The sequence below is a fragment of the Vigna unguiculata genome, chromosome 3 (genome assembly GCF_004118075.2).
Source record: "Vigna unguiculata cultivar IT97K-499-35 chromosome 3, ASM411807v1, whole genome shotgun sequence".
In the NCBI taxonomy this organism is placed as follows: domain Eukaryota; kingdom Viridiplantae; phylum Streptophyta; class Magnoliopsida; order Fabales; family Fabaceae; genus Vigna; species Vigna unguiculata.
This window is the reverse complement of record NC_040281.1, coordinates 49,101,734-49,124,401: the sequence shown is the minus strand read 5'-3', so window position 1 is coordinate 49,124,401 and position 22,668 is coordinate 49,101,734. Positions and strand designations below refer to the sequence as shown.

General features: G+C 32.6%; 3 protein-coding genes across 5 annotated transcripts; 1 reads left to right on the top strand and 2 right to left on the bottom strand.

Moving 5' to 3' along the window:
* The first annotated feature begins 3,833 nt into the window (after positions 1-3,833).
* On the top strand, positions 3,834-6,506 carry LOC114176350 (inositol 2-dehydrogenase). Its single transcript, XM_028061370.1, has 7 exons — positions 3,834-4,155; positions 4,769-4,939; positions 5,056-5,220; positions 5,299-5,463; positions 5,662-5,796; positions 5,911-6,008; positions 6,122-6,506. Exons 1-7 carry the CDS (start codon positions 3,976-3,978, stop codon positions 6,327-6,329), a joined length of 1,122 nt encoding a protein of 373 aa, XP_027917171.1. The 5' UTR covers positions 3,834-3,975; the 3' UTR covers positions 6,330-6,506.
* Positions 6,507-7,900: 1,394 nt separating this feature from the next.
* On the bottom strand, positions 7,901-10,153 carry LOC114179705 (60S ribosomal protein L15-1). The gene is made up of 4 exons (XM_028066122.1): positions 10,045-10,153; positions 9,302-9,468; positions 8,458-8,655; positions 7,901-8,367 (listed from the first exon to the last, which is right to left on the bottom strand). Exons 1-4 carry the CDS (start codon positions 10,046-10,048, stop codon positions 8,122-8,124), a joined length of 615 nt encoding a protein of 204 aa, XP_027921923.1. The 5' UTR covers positions 10,049-10,153; the 3' UTR covers positions 7,901-8,121.
* Positions 10,154-13,660: 3,507 nt separating this feature from the next.
* LOC114176869 (E3 ubiquitin ligase PQT3-like) lies at positions 13,661-21,645 on the bottom strand. Of its 3 annotated transcripts, none has more exons than XM_028062049.1 (16): positions 20,879-21,645; positions 20,577-20,761; positions 20,018-20,114; positions 19,749-19,830; positions 19,503-19,669; positions 18,794-18,870; positions 18,624-18,689; positions 18,365-18,521; positions 18,139-18,287; positions 17,774-17,938; positions 17,381-17,680; positions 17,254-17,295; positions 16,868-17,114; positions 16,405-16,524; positions 15,967-16,042; positions 13,661-14,520 (listed from the first exon to the last, which is right to left on the bottom strand). In XM_028062049.1, the coding sequence occupies exons 2-16, from the start codon at positions 20,740-20,742 to the stop codon at positions 13,918-13,920; spliced, it is 2,514 nt and encodes an 837-aa protein (XP_027917850.1). In that variant the 5' UTR covers positions 20,743-20,761; positions 20,879-21,645; the 3' UTR covers positions 13,661-13,917. The 3 variants fall into 3 exon arrangements, with proteins under 3 accessions (XP_027917850.1, XP_027917851.1, XP_027917852.1); XM_028062050.1 differs by having other exon boundaries at positions 20,916-21,645; XM_028062051.1 differs by having other exon boundaries at positions 13,918-14,520; positions 18,624-18,680; positions 20,577-21,645.
* Between the last annotated feature and the right edge of the window lie 1,023 nt (positions 21,646-22,668).

Sequence of the window (22,668 nt, the reverse complement as noted above, 5' to 3'; positions counted from 1 at the left end):
AGTGCATCAAATTTTTAAGTTCTTGAACCTTATCTTTGGCTCCATTAATGCTTTGATAGATATGTTTTATACCATGATGAAGATTTTGGGATAAGGTGTTTAAACCTAATTGACATACCTTCTCCATTCCTTAGATATCGATCTATATATGATTTAATATATTAGCATCTTGAGAAAAAGGAGATGGTTGTTATTGAATCTTCATTTCCGCTTTCAGATTTTTCTTTATTAGGGATATGTTGTTCGCCATGGATACCCCTGCCAAACATAGTTCACGTTGGTCACATTTAATTTTTTGAGACATCTCTAATTTAGGAGATATAACTACCGTAGGGTAGTTCCACTCTCTAAACACACATGAAGTGGTATGCAAGAAAATACTAAGTTATTAGAAGACCATAAGGTAGGGATAGGTTATTGTACTTGTATTTTGGCGTATGTTAAATGGTATGGTGTGGTCAATTAATGGGAATATTATGTTTTCATATCATGAAGACATCATCTAGCACGACGTGGGATTATTGGCATTCCTACAAGGATGTTCATGAGGTCCCAATGTCATAATTTCAGCTGATATCCCGGCCATAGTTAAGCTCTCCGGGGATGTCTGTCACATCAAACTTTTGTCCCTCATTTTTCAAGTTCTAGACATTGATCCAATAATCAAGTTTGATTATATTCTTTTTCTACAAACACCTCAGTCATTTACTCTTTTGTGTATCTTTCGAGCTAGGTACATGGAAAATGAAAATCTTAAACTCCTTGGCACAAAAGAGTTAGTGATTGAGGTTTTGCAGTAGAAAATTAGAATTAAACCTAATAATTGGGTTAATGTGACCAACTTGAAATATGAGAGGTAGGGATTTGATCTTACCAACATCCTTGAAGAGTTAACTATGTCAAGGATGGATGTCGCTTTGGCTGAAATGATCAAATCGGGCCTTCACATACAATGTGTAGGAATTTTGGTACGACGAATGTCGAAGATAGATTATTGCATTACATTTACAATCTTATTCTAAGTTCTCGGGATAGTAACTATGCACAGGTCCTACAAGATGATTTCTTAGTAATACGAGCCATGAAACATAATATTCCCATTTATTGGTGACACCATCTCCTTCAACATATGTGAAAATGCAAGAGGAACGACATGCTTCTTCTTTATGATCATCTAATGGTAAAAACTGATATGCGTTTAGAGTGGTAAAAATTCCTAAATAAGACAACTTTAGTCGATATAAACTGTGACCGTGATGAAGAAAATCCTGGGGGCGTAGATGAAGATGTGGGGGTCAAGGACAACAACTTCATCTTTTATGAATGATAATATGTTAAACTAAATATGAAGTGGTATTCATAGACTGCAACAAGGTATGGAACGTCCTTGCATGCATGTTATGGTGTGAAACGTGTTTATCAAAAAATTGATGGAAAATTTCAAAAAAACGTGTTTAACTATGATGGAAAATATTGAGTGATTTTGTTTTTATTGCATTGTTATTATTATTATTTTGTTTGTGTAATTTATTATTTTATTTTGGTTATTGTAATGAACATAATTAACTAACTTTGTGTGCCTTGTTAAAATTTACTTTATTAAATTCTTGCCGTGGTATTATTTTTTATATGTTTAAAATTAATGTGTAAATCTAATTATATATTGTAGAATTTCTTGTATTACATTTTTACCTGTGAGAAAAAAAAATTACCATCGTTTATAGTTGATTATTTATTATTTATATATATTCAATTTCAAAATTAAATAGTTTTTAATATTATTTTTATTTTATACATTAATTACTTTATAAGTATTTATCTTTTAATTTAAATTTATATGCAACATTATATAATTGTATATTACAATGAAATAAATTACAATTTTTCATTCATTTTTATTTTCTTTTTTCAATTCAAACAAATTCATTTTTTCTTTTCTTTTCTTTTCTATCCCATTTCAATCCAATCTTATGCAGTCTCTTAACAAAACCTAATGATTTGTAGGAAGCAAAGCTTTGTCTCTTCATGTCATTGAAATTCTTTATGGTAGAGAGTTAATTGTTAATATTATTTGAAAAAATAAAGTTATTTTCTCTCGTAAAAGTCAGTATGATTATCTGCTCTCATTAGCAGTTAGAGAAATGGTTGTTATCATTTTATTACCGATTATTTGTAAGTTTAAATAATTCTGAATTATTTCTTTTTGTGCAATCCGAATAATTGTAAATCATTCAAGCTTCACCTTTCGTAAATATTGTGTGAAAAGGGTTCAACTTCATGAACGTTAATAATTTATTACGCTGCCTTATTTAAACTCTACTGCAATGAGATCTTAATTTAGTTACTTTCTATCGTGTTTACTTAGCTATATTAGTGTTAATATTTTCTTAAGTTTAATGGAAGACAATCATAAGATTCATTTTAATTATTTATTTATTTGTTGACAAAAATATATGTTTAACAAAGTTTTTGTTTTTTTTTATTTTTATGATCCAAAGCTTTGAAACTTTCATAACCTCTGACTCTAACACTAGAGATTCAGTTACATTGAATGAGTTTTTTCCTCCTTAAAATAAAGCATAGGATGACAAATGCATTGGCAGCTGAATTGGCCACTCTAAATCCATTTATTAGTTAATGTTACTTAACTATTTTAGTTTAACTATTTAACCAATATTATTGTGTATTGATTATTTCCTTGATATTTTTATTACGTAACTTTTAAAGAAAAATTACCAATTACAATATCATTTTTTTTTTCACAATTTATACATAATGGAATGAAGAAAGGCATGATATAAAAGAAGATATTTTGTAACTCTTCCTCAACTGTCCAAAGTTTTTGCAATGGCATGGAATTATTTCCAAAGAAACAAAAAAATTACTGTGCATTTTAATGCGCAAACAGAGGACATTATTTTTGGAAAGTGCTAACATATTTTTTTTATTTTAAAAAAAATACTTCCATTGGTAAAAATGTATTGAAAATAATAAACACTACTAGAAATTCTCATACTAACATGATATTTTTTTTGTAAATTTGTTAAAAAATTTGCAAGAAAATACTTTTTTTCTACCTTTTTGTCTAAAAAATTTAATTGACAGATAATTCCTTTATTAATAATTATTTTTTACAAAATTATAAAATTTATAAGTATTTCTTATAAAATTTATTATAAAAATTGTTTTATAAAATTATTTTACAAAAAAAATTAGTAATTTTTTGTAAAAAAAATTTCATAACAAAATTTATAAATATTTTCTAAGAAATTCAAAAAAAAAGAAATTATGATTTTTTTTAGTAGTTAAATCAAATAGATCTCCCTTTTAATATCACTATTCTAATTTTTCATTTCCATTTTTTTAATACATTTTAACTAATAATAAAGATCATGTTATTTATTTGTATTTTTCACTCTTACGAGATTTTATAATAATAGCAAACAAATTATAAACTTGTTACTACATAAAAAATATAAATGGGTGATATAGTTGAATGATTTTAAAAATTAAAATTGCTACAAAATTGTTAATTTGAAAACGTGTACAACTCGTACGTCATACCTTGGAATTAAAATTTATGTTAAATATTATTGATTTGTGACTTTGTATGTGATAGAAAAAAAAATTAAAATTATTTTCTAAATGCGAAGTTCTTTGAGTTTATAGTAAATATTAATAAAAAAAAAAAACTTTTACAATATCGTCTACTTGGAATCTATTTTTTAAAATCGATATTTGCGAACGGATTAGAATGAGGAAAGTTGTATTGTAATTAATTATGTCCAAAAGTGAAACAAAATAAAGAATGAAATTAAGAAAAAGAAAATCCAATGGCAAAAAGATGTGAAGTGACATGGATGATTTTGTGGGATAATGAATGGATGAAATGTGTTGTATAACTCTAAATACCAGATTTTGGTAGAAACAAAAGAACCGTGTTAGATAGTGTTGAAGAATCAGAATTGAGAATCCATGGGAAGTGGTGTTTTGAAGTACGGAATCATAGGAGTTGGAATGATGGGTAGAGAGCATCTCGTGAATTTGTACCATCTTCGCACTGAAGGCGTGGCGGTTGTCGCTTTTGCTGACCCTCATATTCCCTCGCAACAACTCGCTCTTCAATTGGGACACTCCTTCAGTTGGCCTCTCAAGGTATTATCACTATCACTCTGCTCTTTACTTTCTGTTTAATATAACAATTTTTTCTGGATATATCGTTGTTTCATAATTGTGACTTGAATCTAGAAGTGCTATTTATCAGGCTTCATTAGGAAACATATAGTTTGATCTGCAATTATCTTGGCAGTACTTGTACTAAGCTGATAGTTTAATTAAGAATAATAAACCAACAATTTGGGATTCCAAGGATTATTCTTTCTCTATTTAAAAATCTTTTTAATATGTTTTAAATCTTTAAAATCTGTAACCGTGAATTTATGCCGAAGACACCGAGGACATTGCAGAGAACCAGTACAGAAAAAGTCACCAGAGAACCCAAATTCTCTATATAGGTGATCCCGTGAGTAATTTGAAGGGTTTATCGCTACTTGGAAAGTTCTTGGCATTACTTCTAATATTTGAGGGATTAGAGATTACCGATATAGCTATTTTTTTTTAAGTATCATATAGGAGAGAAGGTAATAGTACTTCAAGGTTGGAATTGGAGATTTTTTTTGTTTAATTAAGTTGGCAACTCTGTATAGTGTTGAATTGTTGAATTAAATTGAATGAATGAATGAGCATGATGAGTTGAAAAGTTGTGAAGGTTTTTTCAGGTCACCAGGAGCTGTTGGACAGTGGACTTTGTGATGTTCTGGTGGTATCCAGTCCTAACATGACCCATCACAGGATTCTTATGGACATAATCAATCATTCCAAACCCCATCACGTACTGGTAGAAAAACCCTTGTGCACCACAATCTCTCACTGCAAAGAGGTCTCTCTTTCCTTTCATATAATCGGTTGCTTATTATGGGCTTAACTGTTAGAATGTAATTTTAATGATGATGAACTAATAACTAATTTGATGTTGTTGTGTATACGTTGGATTAGGTTGTCGATGCTGCTAGAAAGAGACCAGATATTTTGGTACAAGTTGGATTGGAATATAGATACATGCCACCTGTTGCAAAGCTGATAGAAATAGTTCAGGGAGGAAACCTCGGACGAATCAGAATGGTATCAATTCGGGAGCATCGGTTTCCATTTTTGGTTAAGGTTAGATTTTATGCAATTTGAAATTACATGTTTCTGTGTTCTCTTAGTGAGCTAGCTGAAAAGTGATACTGGTCACAGGTGAACAATTGGAATCGGTTCAATATTAACTCAGGTGGTACCCTGGTAGAGAAGTGTTGCCACTTCTTTGATCTGATGAGACTGTTTGTAGGTTCAAATCCTGTTCGTGTGATGGCTTCTGGAGCTATCGATGTTAATCACAAGGATGAAATATATGATGGAAAGGTACTTGAGTTACAATAACCAAGCTTGAAACAATAATCTTTGAGTTACAATAAGAGATAGCCGAGATTTTCATATCTGATGAAGAAATAAAGATTATGACTTTTTCATATATGTTCTTCTGTGTAGCAGCCTTAATTGGCGCAAAGTTTTCCTCTAAGCTTTCATATTGTTACTGCTATTCACTGGTTTGTTGGGCAGGTGCCCGATATCATTGACAATGCGTATGTTATTGTTGAATTTGACAATGGTTCTCGAGGAATGCTTGACCTTTGTATGTTTGCCGAAGGAAGTAAAAATGAGCAAGAAATATCTGTTGTAGGAGATATTGGAAAGGTAAAACTCTGTCTCTATCAATTGTATTTCTTGCCGTGGCTTGTTGATTAAGATAGAATTAAGTTTGGTGAGTTATTATTTCAACAATAGGTGCATGAGTTTGTTTGTTGACAGGGAGAAGCCTTTGTTCCTGAGAGTGTTGTGCGGTTTGGTACACGAGAGGGGGGGCGAAATGGTGTCCAGACTTTGAAAGCTGAGGATCAGAGAATAAAGTGGGTAGCTTCCTTCTATCTGTTAAATGTCATAAATGAGCTAAGCTTTGTTGAGATGGTGAAATGAAATGAAAGTGATTTAAATTTTCATTTTGGTGTTGTGGACTGTACAGATATGATGGGTTACACCATGGATCTAGCTATCTAGAACACCTTAGCTTCTTGTCTGCAATCAGAGGCAGAGGAGAAAAGGGTCCAAGTGTAGATCTCCAAGATGGATTAGTATCTGTTGCTATAGGAGTTGCAGCACAGCTCTCTATAGAATATGGTCGATTTGTTACTATTCAGGAAGTTATGAATGAACACTTGGAAGTGAAGTAATGGCGTTTCTGCCGTTGTAATCTGAAATAGAATGTAATGAGTGAAAGCTGAAAGCTATGGCCAAATAAACAATTACATTTTTAAATCGACACTCTGATGTATTAACCAAACAAGTGCTTTTGTAATGTTGTCGGTATGATGAAGAAAAGAACAATTAAAGGTAATGGTCATTTCATTGTCCATGTGGTAAAGAAAATCCAACTCTCTCTTCTACAATTAATATGGAAAAAGATTTTTTGACAAACTTTTTTTGACAAAATTTTAACAATGTTCACATGACAACATTCAATTGGATCGATATTTTTTCTTTTTAATAATTTATCATGATTTGGAAAAATGAAAGAAAGGTTTGGTGAAGAGTTTGTCATTAACAAAAACTGTCAAAGTATCAAAATATAGCATATGCCTCCTTCACGTCAGGGAATGTATGCAAACTGTGAAGAGGTATTTGTAAAAGGACTTGGGCATCCACATCAGGTTTCTTCCAAAAAAACATATGTAACACTTAGAAAAAACACATTGCTAGTAATGAAGTGCAGTTCCTTGACGTTAGTACTGAACATAATCCAAGATGGAGACCAGACCACAATTTATTTTAAATCATATTCACATGGACCACTCCACTCTAGTGTAATATAATATTTAGAATATTGTTAAATTATATGTCAATAAATGCGTCAATAATTACTAGATTATATACTAAACAACATATACTCCAAGGTCTTTTAAGAGCTTCACCTTTTTTATAATTTTAATAAAATCATATTAACGATTCTTATATTATTTATAAATTCAAATTTTTATTTATGGAAAAACATTTACTTTTAAAATTTCATCTTCTAATTTCATAACTTTTTGCTTATATTATTGTAAATATGATATTTATAAATAAGAAACAAAAGCCATTTTACTGAAGTACAAAAAAAGACATGTAATTTACTAAAATCATAAAAAGAAATATGAATATACTAATAAAAAAAGTAAAACTATAAATATAATTTTTAAAAAATAAAATAAAATACATTTTGAATAAGATAAGAAAAATTAATAGAACTTAATGAAAAACATAAAATAAAATCTATTAAAATATTTAAAAATATCAATGTCTCTTAGACATATAAATATATTTTTAAAATGAAGATATGACTATGATTCGTCCTGTTGTAACTTTACTGCCCACAACCACAATTATCCCCTAATGTAAATTTAGTATAAATCGGTTAGTTAAACGAAGACGATCGTTTAAGAAAAATCTCAAACATAATTAAAATTGGAGTAAAGATACAAAGTATTTAATCTGAAATTACAAGCATTATAGACACTCCTATTAAAATTAAAATTTACACTAAATATATTCCGAAGCTATATTCGAAAGGGAAACCCTAAAACATACTTTAATGATATTATTAATAATTTATAATTCAAAAAGGAATTAAACAATAAAAAAAAGGCTTTTACAAATTAACTATCGCAACACGGTTATGATTTTTTTTCACTCACTCTTAGCTCACAGTAAAACATCCAACGCCAAACAAATATAAACGGACTCCAAAAGAATCATAGCACGAGAATCGCAAAGATGAGGTAGTACGATAAAATCAATAACAAACAATACCAACAAATAGCAAAAATCTTACAATGATTAATCTCTCAAGTTTTACTTCTAAAACGGGGTTCGGGGTGAAAAAAAAAGATGATTCAGGCGTTCAAAACTGATAATTTCCTATAGTCTTACATATAATGCACTCCAAATTTTCAGAAAATGAAGCAAGATACCATAACAGTAATAAAATCAGCGGTAACGACGAAGAGAAAGTGTGTTGTTTCTCTTCCAGGTTGCCCTGCGTGATGGGCGATTTTTGTGGTAGAGATGTCCTCTGCCACGTAAACCCCTGTTACTTTTCCCAGCAGAAGTAAGGCCACGAAGTTCCCTGTGCTTATGGACTGGGTTACAGAGCCAGTTGATTCTTGGATCATTTCTTATAGCACTGTGAGCAACATCCACCAGAATGACCTCAAAATATTTGTAGGTTGAGTCCTGTAACACACAGCAATAGCATCACAACAACCAATAAGCAATCTATAAGCAGGTTCCACCTTCAACGAATGATATAACATGTTAACTAACCTCATTCACCCAGTAAGAATTGAGGACCCTAAGGCCACCCAACTTCCTTCCAGCTCGCTCTTCAGCAACGGACCTCTTGCTGCGCTGAAACTTCAATTGAGTAACACCTTGGTTGGTTGGCTTACCGTAAACAATACCTTTGGGAACTGGTCTCTTCCTGCCACCCCTCCTGACACGCACACGGTAAACCACGTAACCCTGAAATAACACAATAATATAATCACGATCCCGATTCAAGTGAACCAAGTTCAGACAGGTCCACTACAAGGACTGGACAGGTTTCATAGTAATGAAAAAAGGTCTATGCCAATGAAAACTAGCAAGGTAGTAACAAATCTATATTTGCCAATGAAAACTCCTTTGACTGTTAGAAAAGCACAGTTGGCAAGAAGATAAACAACTGCGTCACATGACCAACAATTGGTAATTTTACTATAGCTCGTCTAGAAATGCATCCAATCATTCGTAAATATGGAAGTTCTACAACAAAAAATACAAATTCATCCGGACAATTTTTTCAATATAATGGTTCTTTAATTTCTTCGAAATTTACCAAATACTGCTATCTATTTTTCAAAATGTTTGTTTCATCACAGTTCGAAATTTAACTAACCTAAAACTACACATAACTATGTCATTCACACTTTCCAAGGACATCTAAATTAGATAAGGACATCATGGAATTACATAGAAGTCACACTGTTTTGCAATCATCCAGATAAAAAAGTCATTTGTTTATTGATAAACAATTCTTTCCCCGTGAAAAAAGTGAACGCAGAAGGTTGAACGACGCAAAGAAATAAACAACTAAAATATCGCATCTAACATAAACAAAATTCCCCACCTGCTTAGCTTTGTAACCCAAGCGGCGAGCCTTGTCTGGGCGAGTAGGCCTTGTCAGACGAACAATTGATGGCAGCTGGCGGTATTCCCAACACCTCACCCGCTGCAAGAATCTCATAACATCGGACTGCTTCTTGCGCCAGAGCTCCGAGACATACTTGTAAGCACCTATTGCACATAAATCAACACAGCTCAACAATTAAAACAAACTAAATCCGAAACGCAGTTGTATAATAAATAACTGCTATGATGACAAACTAATCCAGCATAACCTATAAACATAAGCCTTAAAACCAAATAAGAAGAACAGAAAGCAAAACGCCGCCACTCAAAAAAATGAACAAAACATACATTATCATTCATTCATTCCATTGAGGTTGATAAAGGAAAAGTTAGGCCTAAAATTGTCAATTTAAAATCCAGTCAGTCCAATGAATCAAAATTATATCAACACCAAACCAAAAATGAAGAGGAAACACAAGCATTCATAACCAAAAACAAAAAGCATATTCCTAGAGCGAATTTCCAGTAGTTACGGTTTCTTAAATCTTGCTATAAAATTCGAAAAACTTCCAAGAAGGAATGAGACAGTGACCATTTTCACTTTCACATACACGACGTCACGGTGAAAATTATAAACAGAGCTTCTCATTGGAAAATAGAACATCGAACGTATACATTCATCAGAAAACCAATCCGAAAGGTAGTAACGAAGGAAGAAAAGAGATAGACAGAAAAAAATACCCATCGTGCGGAAACGCGCAGTCGCAGTAGCAAAGTGCTAGGGTTTGGGTTCCTCTTTTAACTTTTATAGACACCACACCCTGCTTAAGCCAAGGCGATAGATCTCAGCCGTCCGTTAAATTTTTATGACCTAAGTGCATTAGAACGGGTCGAGCCCGCAAAATTGGACCACTGAAAAGGGCTTCTATCGTCATCTATTTATTCTTTCTTCACCCCCTTTTTCTTATATATGAAGATTCACATTTTAATATATATTTTGAAAAATAGTATTATTCTAATATGTTAAAACATTACTGAATTGCGTATTTTTTTAATTATTAATATAAATAATAATTATTACTACATTATTCAATAACTTTATATAGAATGTGATTTAAATTAATATAATCGTTGAATTTTAACAATATATTGTTGGTATGTTAAATTGTATAAAAATATATATCTAATTGAATAATTCATCTTATAATATACCTTGAAAAATATATTTCTTTTAATTAAATAATTAATCAAACGATTTAAATAGATATAAATCTCTGCTTACACTGTGAATGCCAATAAACCTTAAATTTAATTATAAATGGTTGAATAATTTATGTAATTTACATATGCTTTATTGCACCACTTTTCTTTTAAAAGCATTAAAAAATATTATTTTAGTATTATCTACATTTTCTCTTATGTTGAATCCTTTTTAACATTATTCCTTTATTTTTAATTTACGTTCCATTGTTTAATTATTATCAATGTGTTCTCATATTTTTTTACTTTAACATGGCTCTTATCCTCTTTTGTTTAATCACAACTTATTGTAGCTTAGCATACTATTATTATATTTGTATATTTTTATAAGTGATTTTTTATATATGTGGAAATTCTTCAGAAAACCATCGTGAAAGGTTTCATGATGTTGGGAAATCATCTTTTGCAACAAAAAATTGTTCGTGAGTGATTAGAACAATAAAACAAATAAGATACAATTAGGATGTCAAAAATATTCGTATTTGTGGGTATCTGCGGATAATTCTCGCAATGGGTAGGAAACTGATATTAATAATAAATACCCGCTACCCGCGGGTACGAGTATTTTTTATATCCGCATGTTAATGGGGCGGGTACGAGTATCATAGTATCCGTACTCGTGGATACTCGTACCTGTTAAACTTTAATTCATAAAAATACCTATATATATATATATATATATATATATATATATATATATATATATATATATATATTAGTAAAATACATTCTGACCTAATTTTTACTAAGTTGCACATCTCGTCTTGTCTTTTGTCTTCATTCTTTCATATTCAAGAATTAGTACGTTGTTTTCTTCCAAGTATACCCCTTGACATTCTTCTCTTACCCTTTTTTGAAATTGGGCATATACATCAAACACTATATAGACAATGACATTTATGGTATGCTTGTTGTCAAATGATGGAATCAAAATAAGAATACTTGGCACATGGCAGTTGAGGTTTATTATTTGATTATTTTTCAGAAATCAAACGGAGAAAGTGAGCTTGACTAGTTAAAGAATTTCCATTGTGTTGAACGTAATTATATATATATTTTTATAATTATTTGGACTTGTATGGACTTGAATTTGTTTGAACTTTATTTAAAATTTATGACAATGATATATTTTACTTGAATTTATGATTAAATATATATTTTTTAAATAATTTTGTAAATATTCGCGGATACCCGTGGATACTTGCAGATATAAAAAAATTAGACAGATACCCATATAACGGATATCCGACAGATACGAGTACGGGACAAATATTTATCCATCAAATAAGGTATGTAGGAGCTACTACCCGTACTCTACTCATCCTGTTAACATCCCTAAATACAATACAATAGAATATGAAATGAATTAAACAAAAGTAAAATAAAAATATCACTAAATAGTTGACCTGACTTTGGTATCTTGTCAATGTTACAACAAAATGTATAAATGGTTTATTAATCATTGGTGTAAGTTTTCCAATACCTGAATGAAATTTTTTCAACAACCATGTTGTGCAAGTAGCTCTAGAGACAGTAATGTGAAAGCAACAATTGCCTACGAATTTATATTAATTAATTTTGTACAAATATTTATGCTAATTAATTTTAATTTTATAAAAAATGGATTAAAAAAATATTTTAATTATTAAATAAATGGGATAAAATTTAATTAAAGAAACATAAGTAGGGGCTAAATTGAATTAAGGAAACATATGAGGACTAAATTGAAATCAAAACAATAACATTTAACCGTGAAAGTGACACTGATACGTAGCATAATCTTACCACGTGGCATTGACAATATCACAGGTCACACCAGGAACCTAACACGTGACAAGATTTATTTATTTTTTTGCAAAAAAAAAAATTACAATAAATAAAAAAATGATACAAAAACCACTTATTGTCACGTGGCATGTCGTTAACGACCTTAGTAATTTTTATCTGAAAGACTCAGTTAAGACACTTTTTCAAAAATTAGAATACAATTGACATTTTAATACCAACGAAGACCAAATTGACATACCTTGTCAAAGTGAAAACCATCCAAATAATTAAACATTATCATTACGTAAAAAGTTATGGTGTTGTAGGAGAACAATGTGCAGGGTATACCGATGTGTAATTTTTTAAAGGTATGAATATGTTGGAAGGGTCATTAGTTCAATAATATGTAATATAATGCAAGTACAAGGTATTTGTGCAAAAATGTGTTTCAATGACATTGTATAATGAAAAATTTATATTTTGTGCTTGTTATATTATTGTAATGTTGCATTTAGAAACATAAATACATCTAACCACTCTTGTATTTTTGTGTAATTACATGACAAAAAAAATCTCACAACAAATATTATATATAAAAGTTAAATTAAGATAATTGTTTTAAAATATGTGTCATTATCTCAACTATCTTCCACATAACTTTTTTTCTTTTGTGTAAGAAAAAAGTATTCATAGAATTGAATAATCACTTGATTCTTGTTTTAGTTTAGGAAACTATTTGTGAGTAAAAGAGAAAAAAATGTAAGTTTGTTTGATTTTAAAAAAAATGAATGAAAAGTAGGATAACTTTTTTTATTTTGATATTATTATTTTTATTACTTTAATATCATATTTAAAATGATATTATAATAGAAAGAAAGTAGTTAAAATATTATAATAATGATTTTTGTTATTTTTTGTTTCTTTTATTTTTTTGACTTTCTTAAAAATACAAAGTATTTATTCTCAAACACTTTTTTTTTCATTACATATATTTTTAACCTTTCTGCCATTTATATGTTTCATGGCTTTCTTCATTTCCATAAGAAGGAAACATCAAGGAGATAAGTGAATTGATGTATATATTAAATATGTGACCACTACAGATTTGATAAGAAAATAAAATGGAGAGAAAGGGAAATGGATAAGATGTATTCTTAAAGTAGTCTGTTACTAATATTAAAGGACATAATAACTAATCATTTCGTATTGTTGATATTGTAAAATTGGTAGTGCAGCTAAAAGTCGAGAAATTTAAGTTTAATTTCTTATCCGTCTCACTCCACTGAATAGGGTAAAAATGAAATATAAACCATCTATATACCCAAAGCAATTGATAAAGAAATCCATTTCATTAGATTTGAATAAAAAGTGATAATTTTACACGGCGAAATTATTGAAAATTGACGGGAAGCAAAGTTACAATGAAATAAATTCCTTCCAAAAGGAAGCTTATTTCAAGGTTTGGAAGAGAGAAGTTGATAACAATCGACTCTCAGCGAGCACAGGCACAGCACAGCGCTAGCAGTTAAAAGTGTCTGTTTACTTCGTCGTAGGCTAATGGTTGCCGGCACAACTGCATCAAAAATGTCACCTATGTTTGCGCTCTCTCGAACCTCTCGAATGCCTTCCTTCCTCCTCCCACTCCATCGCCTGAGGCGGAGGAGACGGCTCGTACCTTGAAGGCCTCCGTTTAAAATGCCGCTCATCGTCGCTCGACTCGTAATCCGCAGCGGCGCTGCTCTTCCTTCCTTCGTAATACCCGTTCGACACTGCCTTCAGGTGTGCCGAAGACCCACCGGGAGCGGCGGCCGCGGCGGCCGGTTCTGCTGTCGAAGAAGAGCTGACCTTTCTCTTCTTAGGGGGTTCCTCCTCAGCCGGGAAACTTATGCGGGAGAACACGCTGGCCTTCTGCTTGCGATCAGCTGCTGCTAATGCCGCGTTGGAAGGAGCTTTGGTCACTGGTTCCGATGACCTTCTAGACGAGGATTCTGACCGGTGATGGCGGTGATGATGGTGACGGTCGTGCTCGTAGTCGCGATCCCTATCTTCGCGTTCACGATCTGGGTGGTCAGACTTTCTTTTGGCAGGACGCGGAGGTTCGAGCTCCCGCGGAGATCGTTCTGGTGACAGTCTCTCCGAACGGAAACGATGATGATGGTAATCGCTACCGGAGGAAGGTGGAATTGATTTCTGCACCATAATAAAAACGCCGAAATATTAGGACCATCTTGTTCAGTTACATTTGACTGACTAAAAGAGTAAATAAAAAATGACAAACACATCACTAGAGACTAGCAACTAGACCCAATAATAAAATAACACATAAAAAAGAGTAAAATAAAATGCATTTATTCCAAAAGGACAGCTTTAAAATTATCAACAGTATGCGATTTTAAAAGAAAAATAATTTCTTTTATTTTCAAAAGCTAATGCACGCTAAGTACCCAACATTTTTACTGTAGTTTTTGGAGCACCCAAAAGTAGTAATTAAATTTATCTTAACAATTTACAATAACTTTATTGGGAAATCATAAAAACAACCAAATAAATAAGCAAAGTACACCTATAAAAGATAGCCATGACAACACCAAGGTTCGTTCGTTGTCAGTCATAAATAAAACGTTAAAGCCTCATAACTAAGGGTTCATTCTATTTTTGGTCAAGTGGCCCAACCCAAGCCCACTTATGCATCATGGTAATCCACACCAAATAAATTGTCCAGCTTCCATAAACGTGTTCCTCTCAACCGTAATTATAATTAACTTTATAGCTTTTTTAGCAACTTCGAACCAAAAAGTATTTCAAAAAGTAAAAAAAAAAATGTTCAACTAAACATTACAAGGATCATTATCTAAAATAATTCGCAGGGCCCAGCTGATCCATCGCCACATGACGTTAACCACCTACCCAAAATATATAAACGTGGCCCCTAATACGGCGAAACATCGCCAGAAATTAATGCGCCACAAATCCTTGAATGAGAATGTAGTGTTAACTCCCGCTGGAACCATACACCCATGGTTTAGCCCATTTAGTATTAAAAGAAAAGACTTACTTGAAAAGTCCATATTACATTACATACATATACATATTGGACACATTCTATGCAACCTACAGATTCAAAATCAAATATCCAAATATAGAAAGCCCAATTTTATGATCCAATTTTTTGCATCAGCCTCAGTAAGCATCGTTACCAAATAGGAATGCCAAATACAGAAAAAGAAAACAGCTATTATCATTGACAGGCCCACCCAACAGCCTAAAGAAAAAACTTCAATTGCAAAGATAAAATTATGGCTTAAATTATTTTAATCTATTTTAGGGTTAAAATCATGACCATAAGTATGGTTGTCTTGACCACAGGATTATGGTGAGACGCGTGAGCGTTTGTTCACTCAATCATTTTATGATCAACCAGAGTGTCACTTGAATAAATCTTTTATCAATAAATCAAGAAAAAACAATTAACTTCCAAAGTTTAGTATGATAACAAGTGAGATTATCTGTGCAATCAGTGCGCTTTTGCAGGCTTGAGGTTTCTGGCCAAAGTTCCGGTAGAAAAACCCAGGAAAGTAAATGGCACATAAAAGTCCGTAGAAAAAGAGCAAAATTAAGACAATAAAAAGCACATACAGTTTTTGATTTCATTGAAGAAACATCCCCAACACTGCTCACTTCCCTACCAAAGTCTCGATCTTTGGAGAAGTCCCTGTTCAATGAAGAAAATAAACTCATTAAAAAACAATGACGAACAAAATTTGGGGATGAGTCGAGAGAACTACTTTAAATATTTTAAGAAACGATAAAACATGATTTCTTTATTTTAGGCGGTAGGGACTTGACAGTAATCATAAATTCACTCTAGAATTATAAAAAAGGCTAAAATCAATCTAATCTCCTCAGTCAAGAAACAATATCGAAAACTCTGCTAATGTGAAACACTGATGATGTGTTAAATATTTGCTGGAATAAAAATGTTATTTCTACTAGTTGGACAAATAAAGGTGAATCAAACTTCTTAACAATATATATCAGAACATGGAAGCCAGCCATCAAAAAGAGGTTACATACCTTTCAGCCCGTCTCTCATTTTCGCGCTTCCGCCTCATATCTGCTTTACGGGCCTCAAACTCCTCTCTACTCATAACTGGGGGTGGAACATTCATTCCCATACCAAAGTCAGCAAGATCCCTGAATAAGTCATAAATTATTATATTACAATTAGACATTCTAAATAACAATGTATCGACATTGGATTGGACAAACACAACCAAATTCAACAGAAAAATTCAACCTACAACTCTCAAATAAACAAATAAACTTATGTTTGAATGAAAAATCATCTCTTAAGAGAAGAAAAAGAGATAGCTTCAACAAATTTACTTCCGGAAAAACTTATTTCTTCCTTCATATTTTTCTATCTTGCAATTACTTGTGAATAAGTTCGCAAAAAAGGTCCATAATGTCCAGGACATGTTTCTGTTGTGACCATGAGAGCAGGAAAGTGCTGAATTTCAGTTTTAAAAATATGTACCTATGAGGCGGAACAACAGGCATCATGTAACCTTGCATGCCAAATGGGTCTTGTGGCATCCCACCCGCAAATGGCATGTCCAAGGGGCCAAGACCATAGCCCATCATTTGCATTGGACCCCCATATGGTGCCATGAATCCATCCATTGGTTGCATGCCATTCCAGTATGAATTATAGCCTGGAGGTGGACCCATTGGCATCATGTAGTTCTCAACCCCAAAGTCATGCGGAGTTTTCCACTGCAAATCTGCAACATATATAAAAAAATGTTTCAAATTATTAGAAACAGTCGGTATGCCCCTCAACCACTAAATGTTGTCATGTCACTGAGTCCAGGAAAAACATTTGCTAATACAGATATTCATGTCACAGAACTGTAGATTTACCATTTGGAGGCAAACGGACTTTCTTCTTCTTCTTTTTCTTTCCTGAGAAGTTTAAAATACAAATACGAGTGAGAATATTTTCCCATCTAAACCATACTCGATAAAAATAGGTTTCAACAATATATACCAGCATCGGCAGGAACCAATTTCTGCTGCACTTCTTCCTCAACCTGCTGAGTACTCCCTTGTGAGGCTGGTTCTTTCACACTCATAGACTCATGAGTAGCTTCAGATACATCAGCAACTCTGAGGTTCCTAACTTGCTCCGAGGTCTGCTGAGGAGCAGTAACGGCCTTTTTATCATCAGCTGTTTCAAGTATATTTGTTGTTTTCTCATTAATAGGCGAAACCTTTAGTTCTCCCTTGGACGCAGCAGATGAGGTTGGGGATGGAATCTTAGGCTGTGGACATCGAGCAGACTCCATATCTGAAAACTCAAAGTTAAAAACAAAAAAATATAAATACCAGCACAATGATAGTTGATAAATAGTTCAAGAGACATCATGATAGTTTCAATAACCTTGAACTTGAAAAGTGCTCCCAGCATTTTCAGCACTGCTGTTGCCAGACTCTAATATCCGATTGATAGTATCTCTTAGTGTCTTATTTGGTAAGAGGTCATCAGCAAGAATATTTGTTGCACCACATACGCACACAGATTTGGAGATAATATAGTCCCTAATACCTGAAGAATTTTTGGAATAACATTACATAACTTCAAGAAAGGATTTTTACGCAATAGCTTCAGAGAAAGAAAGAACAGAGAAAACACTATGTAAACTATTCCATACTTGGATAATGAGGAAGAACTATAAACTAGTGAAACATTACCATAATATTAAAATTCTGAAAACAATAAATACAACAGATGAATGAAAAACCTACATCTGTCACAAAAGCTTTTAAAGCAACACTTGCTTGTCAGTACAGCATCTTTCATAACATTATTACACAAGGGACAGTGGAGCTCAGGTGGTAGGTCCCCAATTGAACGTGTTGATGGCAACCCTTCTATTTCTTTCTCAAAAGCAGCCCTGTTTGCAACGAATATCAAATTGAATTTCATGATTACATATGACAAATTGGACAAGGATAATCACGATGAACTTACTCATTTGGTTTCAAGACAGCTACTGAGCCATTTGGTAAAGCGTAGGAGCCTTGTGGATTTACCATTAGCATGGATCTTGGAATACCAGTAGGTTGTTTGACTTTCCTCATGTCATAATTTGGGTCACCATTAGTAGGGCAATGCTGAATAAAGTGTCCTAGACAAAAGTGGGTTAAAAAAGTAAGCAGAGAAAACTGACATTGTTGTGCAGAAATTCACTAGCAGAGGGTGACTAGAAAGTTCAGAAGCATCAACATACCAGGCACCTTGCATCTGTGACACACATAGCCTTGTGGAGGTGTTTTCCGCTCCATCCCTGCCATACCTCAGCAATTAAATGAGCATTAGTTGATCAGCATATTAAGTTTTGTATCATAAGCAGCAAATAACTAGGAAGTATATGGATATAGAATAGGCAAAGAGAATCACCAAAACCACGTCCACCCCCCATCCGACCACCTGAACCCCTTCCAAAGCTTCTACCAGTACCAAAGTCTGAACCTTGACTGCATGCCAAAATTAAAATGAATAAACAAAAATATCATAAAGCCAAAATGAAAATGTTTTCACAAAAACAAGAGCACATTTGGTTGCATGGAAAAATATCTCCAAACGGAATGGGAATACCTAAGGCTATATTAGAATTCTTAGAACGGTGGGATCTGGAATGACATTAGTTGCCATCGATTTGTCTTGTGTTAAGAAAAAGGGTGAAATAGAATGGAACCTGATCTAGATTATTCCATCCCATTCCATTATCCACCTTTATTTTATCTTCCCTCAATCCCCTAATTTTTAAGGTATGATATGCACTTAACATATTGGTACTGATCTTCTTACAATTTCCATTCAATTATGATTCCTTGAACAATAAAATGAAAACTTTCAACATTCAATTTATTCTATTATGTCCATTCCCACTCTTTTTATTCTCCCCATCGTTAGATATCCTAACATGATATTAGTTTGGAAGGAAAAAACATAGAATAACTATTCCGATATAAGTCATTCAGAGTTAAGGAATCCCCATTTCCTCTTGAAGAAATGGAAATAACTATTATCATTACAATTCTTTCCACCTTGCAATGACTCCATACGTCAAACAACACAGCCAACGAAAGGAAAATACTGTACTAACCGTTGCCAATCGAGAGCTGGAGTATCAACAAAGGCTTTAATCTTACTGTCTTCATCAGCCTTGTTCGGTGGCGGAGCCTCTGGAATTATGTTGCTTGGTTGAACAGGCACTTGATCAGGAATTGTATACAAATCATTGCCAAATTCATCCCAGTCTGAATCTTCAGGCTGCCAAGTGTATGAAGAGGTCAATTTCAAAGGGATTGCGTTGAATTGTTCATAAAAAGCAAAAAGGAAAGGAACTGACATATTTCATGGCAGATACATCTTCAGCTGGTAAGCTTCTGTTTCCAGACTCAGATTCCACAACCTTACTTTCCACCTTTTGTCTGCAAAAGAACAAAAAGATAGTTGCAACACACGAAAATAAATCATCTCAAAATAACAATGTAGTTTCTGACTGTGGCACTATATACAAATTGATGACTGGGAGTTTTAAAAAATTGACAGACACCATGACTGATTAATTGTGAAAAATTCAACAACAGTAATAAGATTTAAGGTTTGGGGTAGTACTCTATTTCAGTAACAATTGGTAAACGTGGCCGTCCTGGAACTCGGCGAATTAAGACTGAGGTATTTTTAGGAATCAACATTTCTTCATCAAGATATTCTGAAATTCCAAACAGACAACTATAAAATACTGTAAAAATGTCATTCAACAAAAGCCTACTATATGAACTACCATACTGATTTCGCAAAGTTGGACACCTGTAATTGCAGCCTAACTTCATCCTAATACCCAGATCAACACCCCATTCCCTTTCAATTTTAAGCAGTTTTATTTTTATTGTTATTCTTTGTAGGAGAGTGAGGTAAATTTCAGCTCAAACTTATTTCAGTTTTGTTGACAGATAAGGTTATAGAACTAGTAAATTGTCATCGGAGAGGCAGTGGATAAATACTGCGAGTTTATCCAAAGAGAGCCCTCCTCAAAGCTAAAGAATATGCAACACATTCATTGATTAAATTTATAATTAAGCCCCGAATTAAAATAAAAGACTAAAACCCACACTCATTATCGCCCCCAAAACACTAGTTAAAAGAGAATAGTTTAATCAAAATCAGAACCAACCTTCATTGGTCTGGGCGTTGGTGACCACAAGGTCGAAATCAGTACCCCTCCCTAAATGCTTGGATTCAAATATTTTTTCTTTCAATGTACCAACAGAGATGAAAGGACCGTCCATGGGAATTGAATCATAATCTCTTGCACTCTTAAATTTATAATACACCGCCATGGTATATTTCTCTTTCTATCTATAAAAAAAATTAATCTTAGAACCAACAATAACAAAGGAGGATAATCAAAAAGGCCTCTGAAATAATATGAAAAATGGCCCTCGTATTAAAACTAAAATGAAAATAAAACAGTACAATATAACAAAGCTCTTTTTCTTTCTCTTCTCTTTACTTTTTCAATTTTCCCCCTCAACTTGCAGATTACTAAGGTTAAAATCGAACAAATCGAACCACCACAACAAGGAGATTTCACTTTCACTTCCAGAATTCTTCACGAGCAACCGGATGGCGAATCTTCACTTCGTCATAAAAATCGACCGCACTCGGAATCCAGAGAAACAAAATTCCGTCCAAAGGTTCGGAACCAGAGCAACAAGATCGTTATCAAACGATCGAGGCTGCGAATCAGACGAATCCGAATCCGGTGAACCAAACCCCTCCAAAATCAGAAATCCGAAGAAGCCGCAGCAACAGCTAGGGCATAAAAGTGCAATCCAACGAAGAAGATGAACAAGAAGATTCGTTCCTTCGGTGGACGGCTCGAGTCGAAGAAAGCGCGTTGAGATTCGTACCGAATCTCTCCGATGAGCCGTCGGAAGCTTCGAGTGCGAATCGCTAAGAACTCCTCCTCCTCCTCCTCGCGACGATTGAATCAGCCGATAATCTGGAGCGATTTGGGAGAACGACGAAGTGGATCGAAGATCGACTGTAGAGAGAGGGAGATAAGTTTAGAGCGATTGGAGGTGCAGGATGTGGCTAGGGTTGGGTTGATGTGAGAAGCGGGGAGTGGGAAAAGGAGCAAGAGAAAAAGGAATGGGGGTGCGATTGTGGTGTGGTTTGGATTGGATGCGGGTTTGAGATTTTGGGGATTTTACAGACAAACAAACCTAGAAATAATGCCTGGTTTTTATAACTTTAATGAATCAAATCAAACCATGAATTGATTCCCTTGGATTTGCATAATTAGCACTCTTACCCGTCCTTTTTTTCAAATATTTCCACTCGTTAATAGTTTTACTGTTATCATTTTTTTTTTTAAATTAGCCAAAATCTTTGAAATCAAGATATATTAATTAGTCTAAAATCTTTCAGTTCAAAGTCGTATTAATTAAAACATACTTTATTGATTTGATTAACAAGAAGATCATATTATATATATATATATATATATATATATATATATATATATATAACCTTATGTAATCTATCTAATGTTTATCTAAATTAACTCATTACAAATTTATCATGTGATTTTAAGATATTTAGTTTATGACATGGTTCTTTTTATCTTCTAATTAAAAAAAATTATTAGATTTATTTTAAAAAAATAAGATATAATTACTGATTTGGTATTCAATTTTTTGGTTAAGTTTAATTTGGTCCTCGTATTTTTTGTTTATTCAATTTAGTATATCAATTATATAAAAAGATTCAATATGGTCATATAAGCCATGAAATTTTTAATTATTTTTAATATTTAAAAAATATATATAATTTTTTTAAGAAAAATTAAAAACTATCACGTGTCAATTTACCATCGTGCCACCACGTGGCAGATTACCATATGACACATGGCAGTGGTAATAGTTGTTTTCAATTTAGTCCCCTATTTAAATTTTTGGTTCAATTTAATACTCCAATTTTTTAAAATGATCTAATTTCGTCATTTCCAATTTGAAACCAAATTAGTAACTAAGTTTAATTATAATTTATATATATATATATATATATATATATATATATATATATATATATGTTAAGATAATTGTTTTGAATTTATATATCAAATCAATACATCTAAATATTCAAATTATTTTATTTTTTACAAGTGTAAAAGATTTCATGTGTAAAAAATTACAAAGGTAAAAAATGTAAAAAATAAAATAATTTAAGTATTTAGGTGAAACGATTTGATGTATATATTA

Coding starts and splice junctions, on each gene's coding strand:
- LOC114176350 (XM_028061370.1), top strand. CDS start 3,976: ATGGGAAGTGGTGTTTTGAAGTACGGAATCATAGGAGTTGGAATGATG. Junction 4,156..4,768: donor CCTTCAGTTGGCCTCTCAAG/GTATTATCACTA, acceptor AAAGTTGTGAAG/GTTTTTTCAGGTCACCAGGA. Junction 6,009..6,121: donor GCTGAGGATCAGAGAATAAA/GTGGGTAGCTTC, acceptor TGGACTGTACAG/ATATGATGGGTTACACCATG.
- LOC114179705 (XM_028066122.1), bottom strand. Junction 8,656..9,301: donor TGGGTTACAAAGCTAAGCAG/GTGGGGAATTTT, acceptor GTGTTATTTCAG/GGTTACGTGGTTTACCGTGT. Junction 8,368..8,457: donor ATTCTTACTGGGTGAATGAG/GTTAGTTAACAT, acceptor TGTGTGTTACAG/GACTCAACCTACAAATATTT.
- LOC114176869 (XM_028062049.1), bottom strand. CDS start 20,742: ATGGCGGTGTATTATAAATTTAAGAGTGCAAGAGATTATGATTCAATT. Junction 17,681..17,773: donor GAGCACTTTTCAAGTTCAAG/GTTATTGAAACT, acceptor TTGAGTTTTCAG/ATATGGAGTCTGCTCGATGT. Junction 17,296..17,380: donor ATTGGTTCCTGCCGATGCTG/GTATATATTGTT, acceptor TAAACTTCTCAG/GAAAGAAAAAGAAGAAGAAG.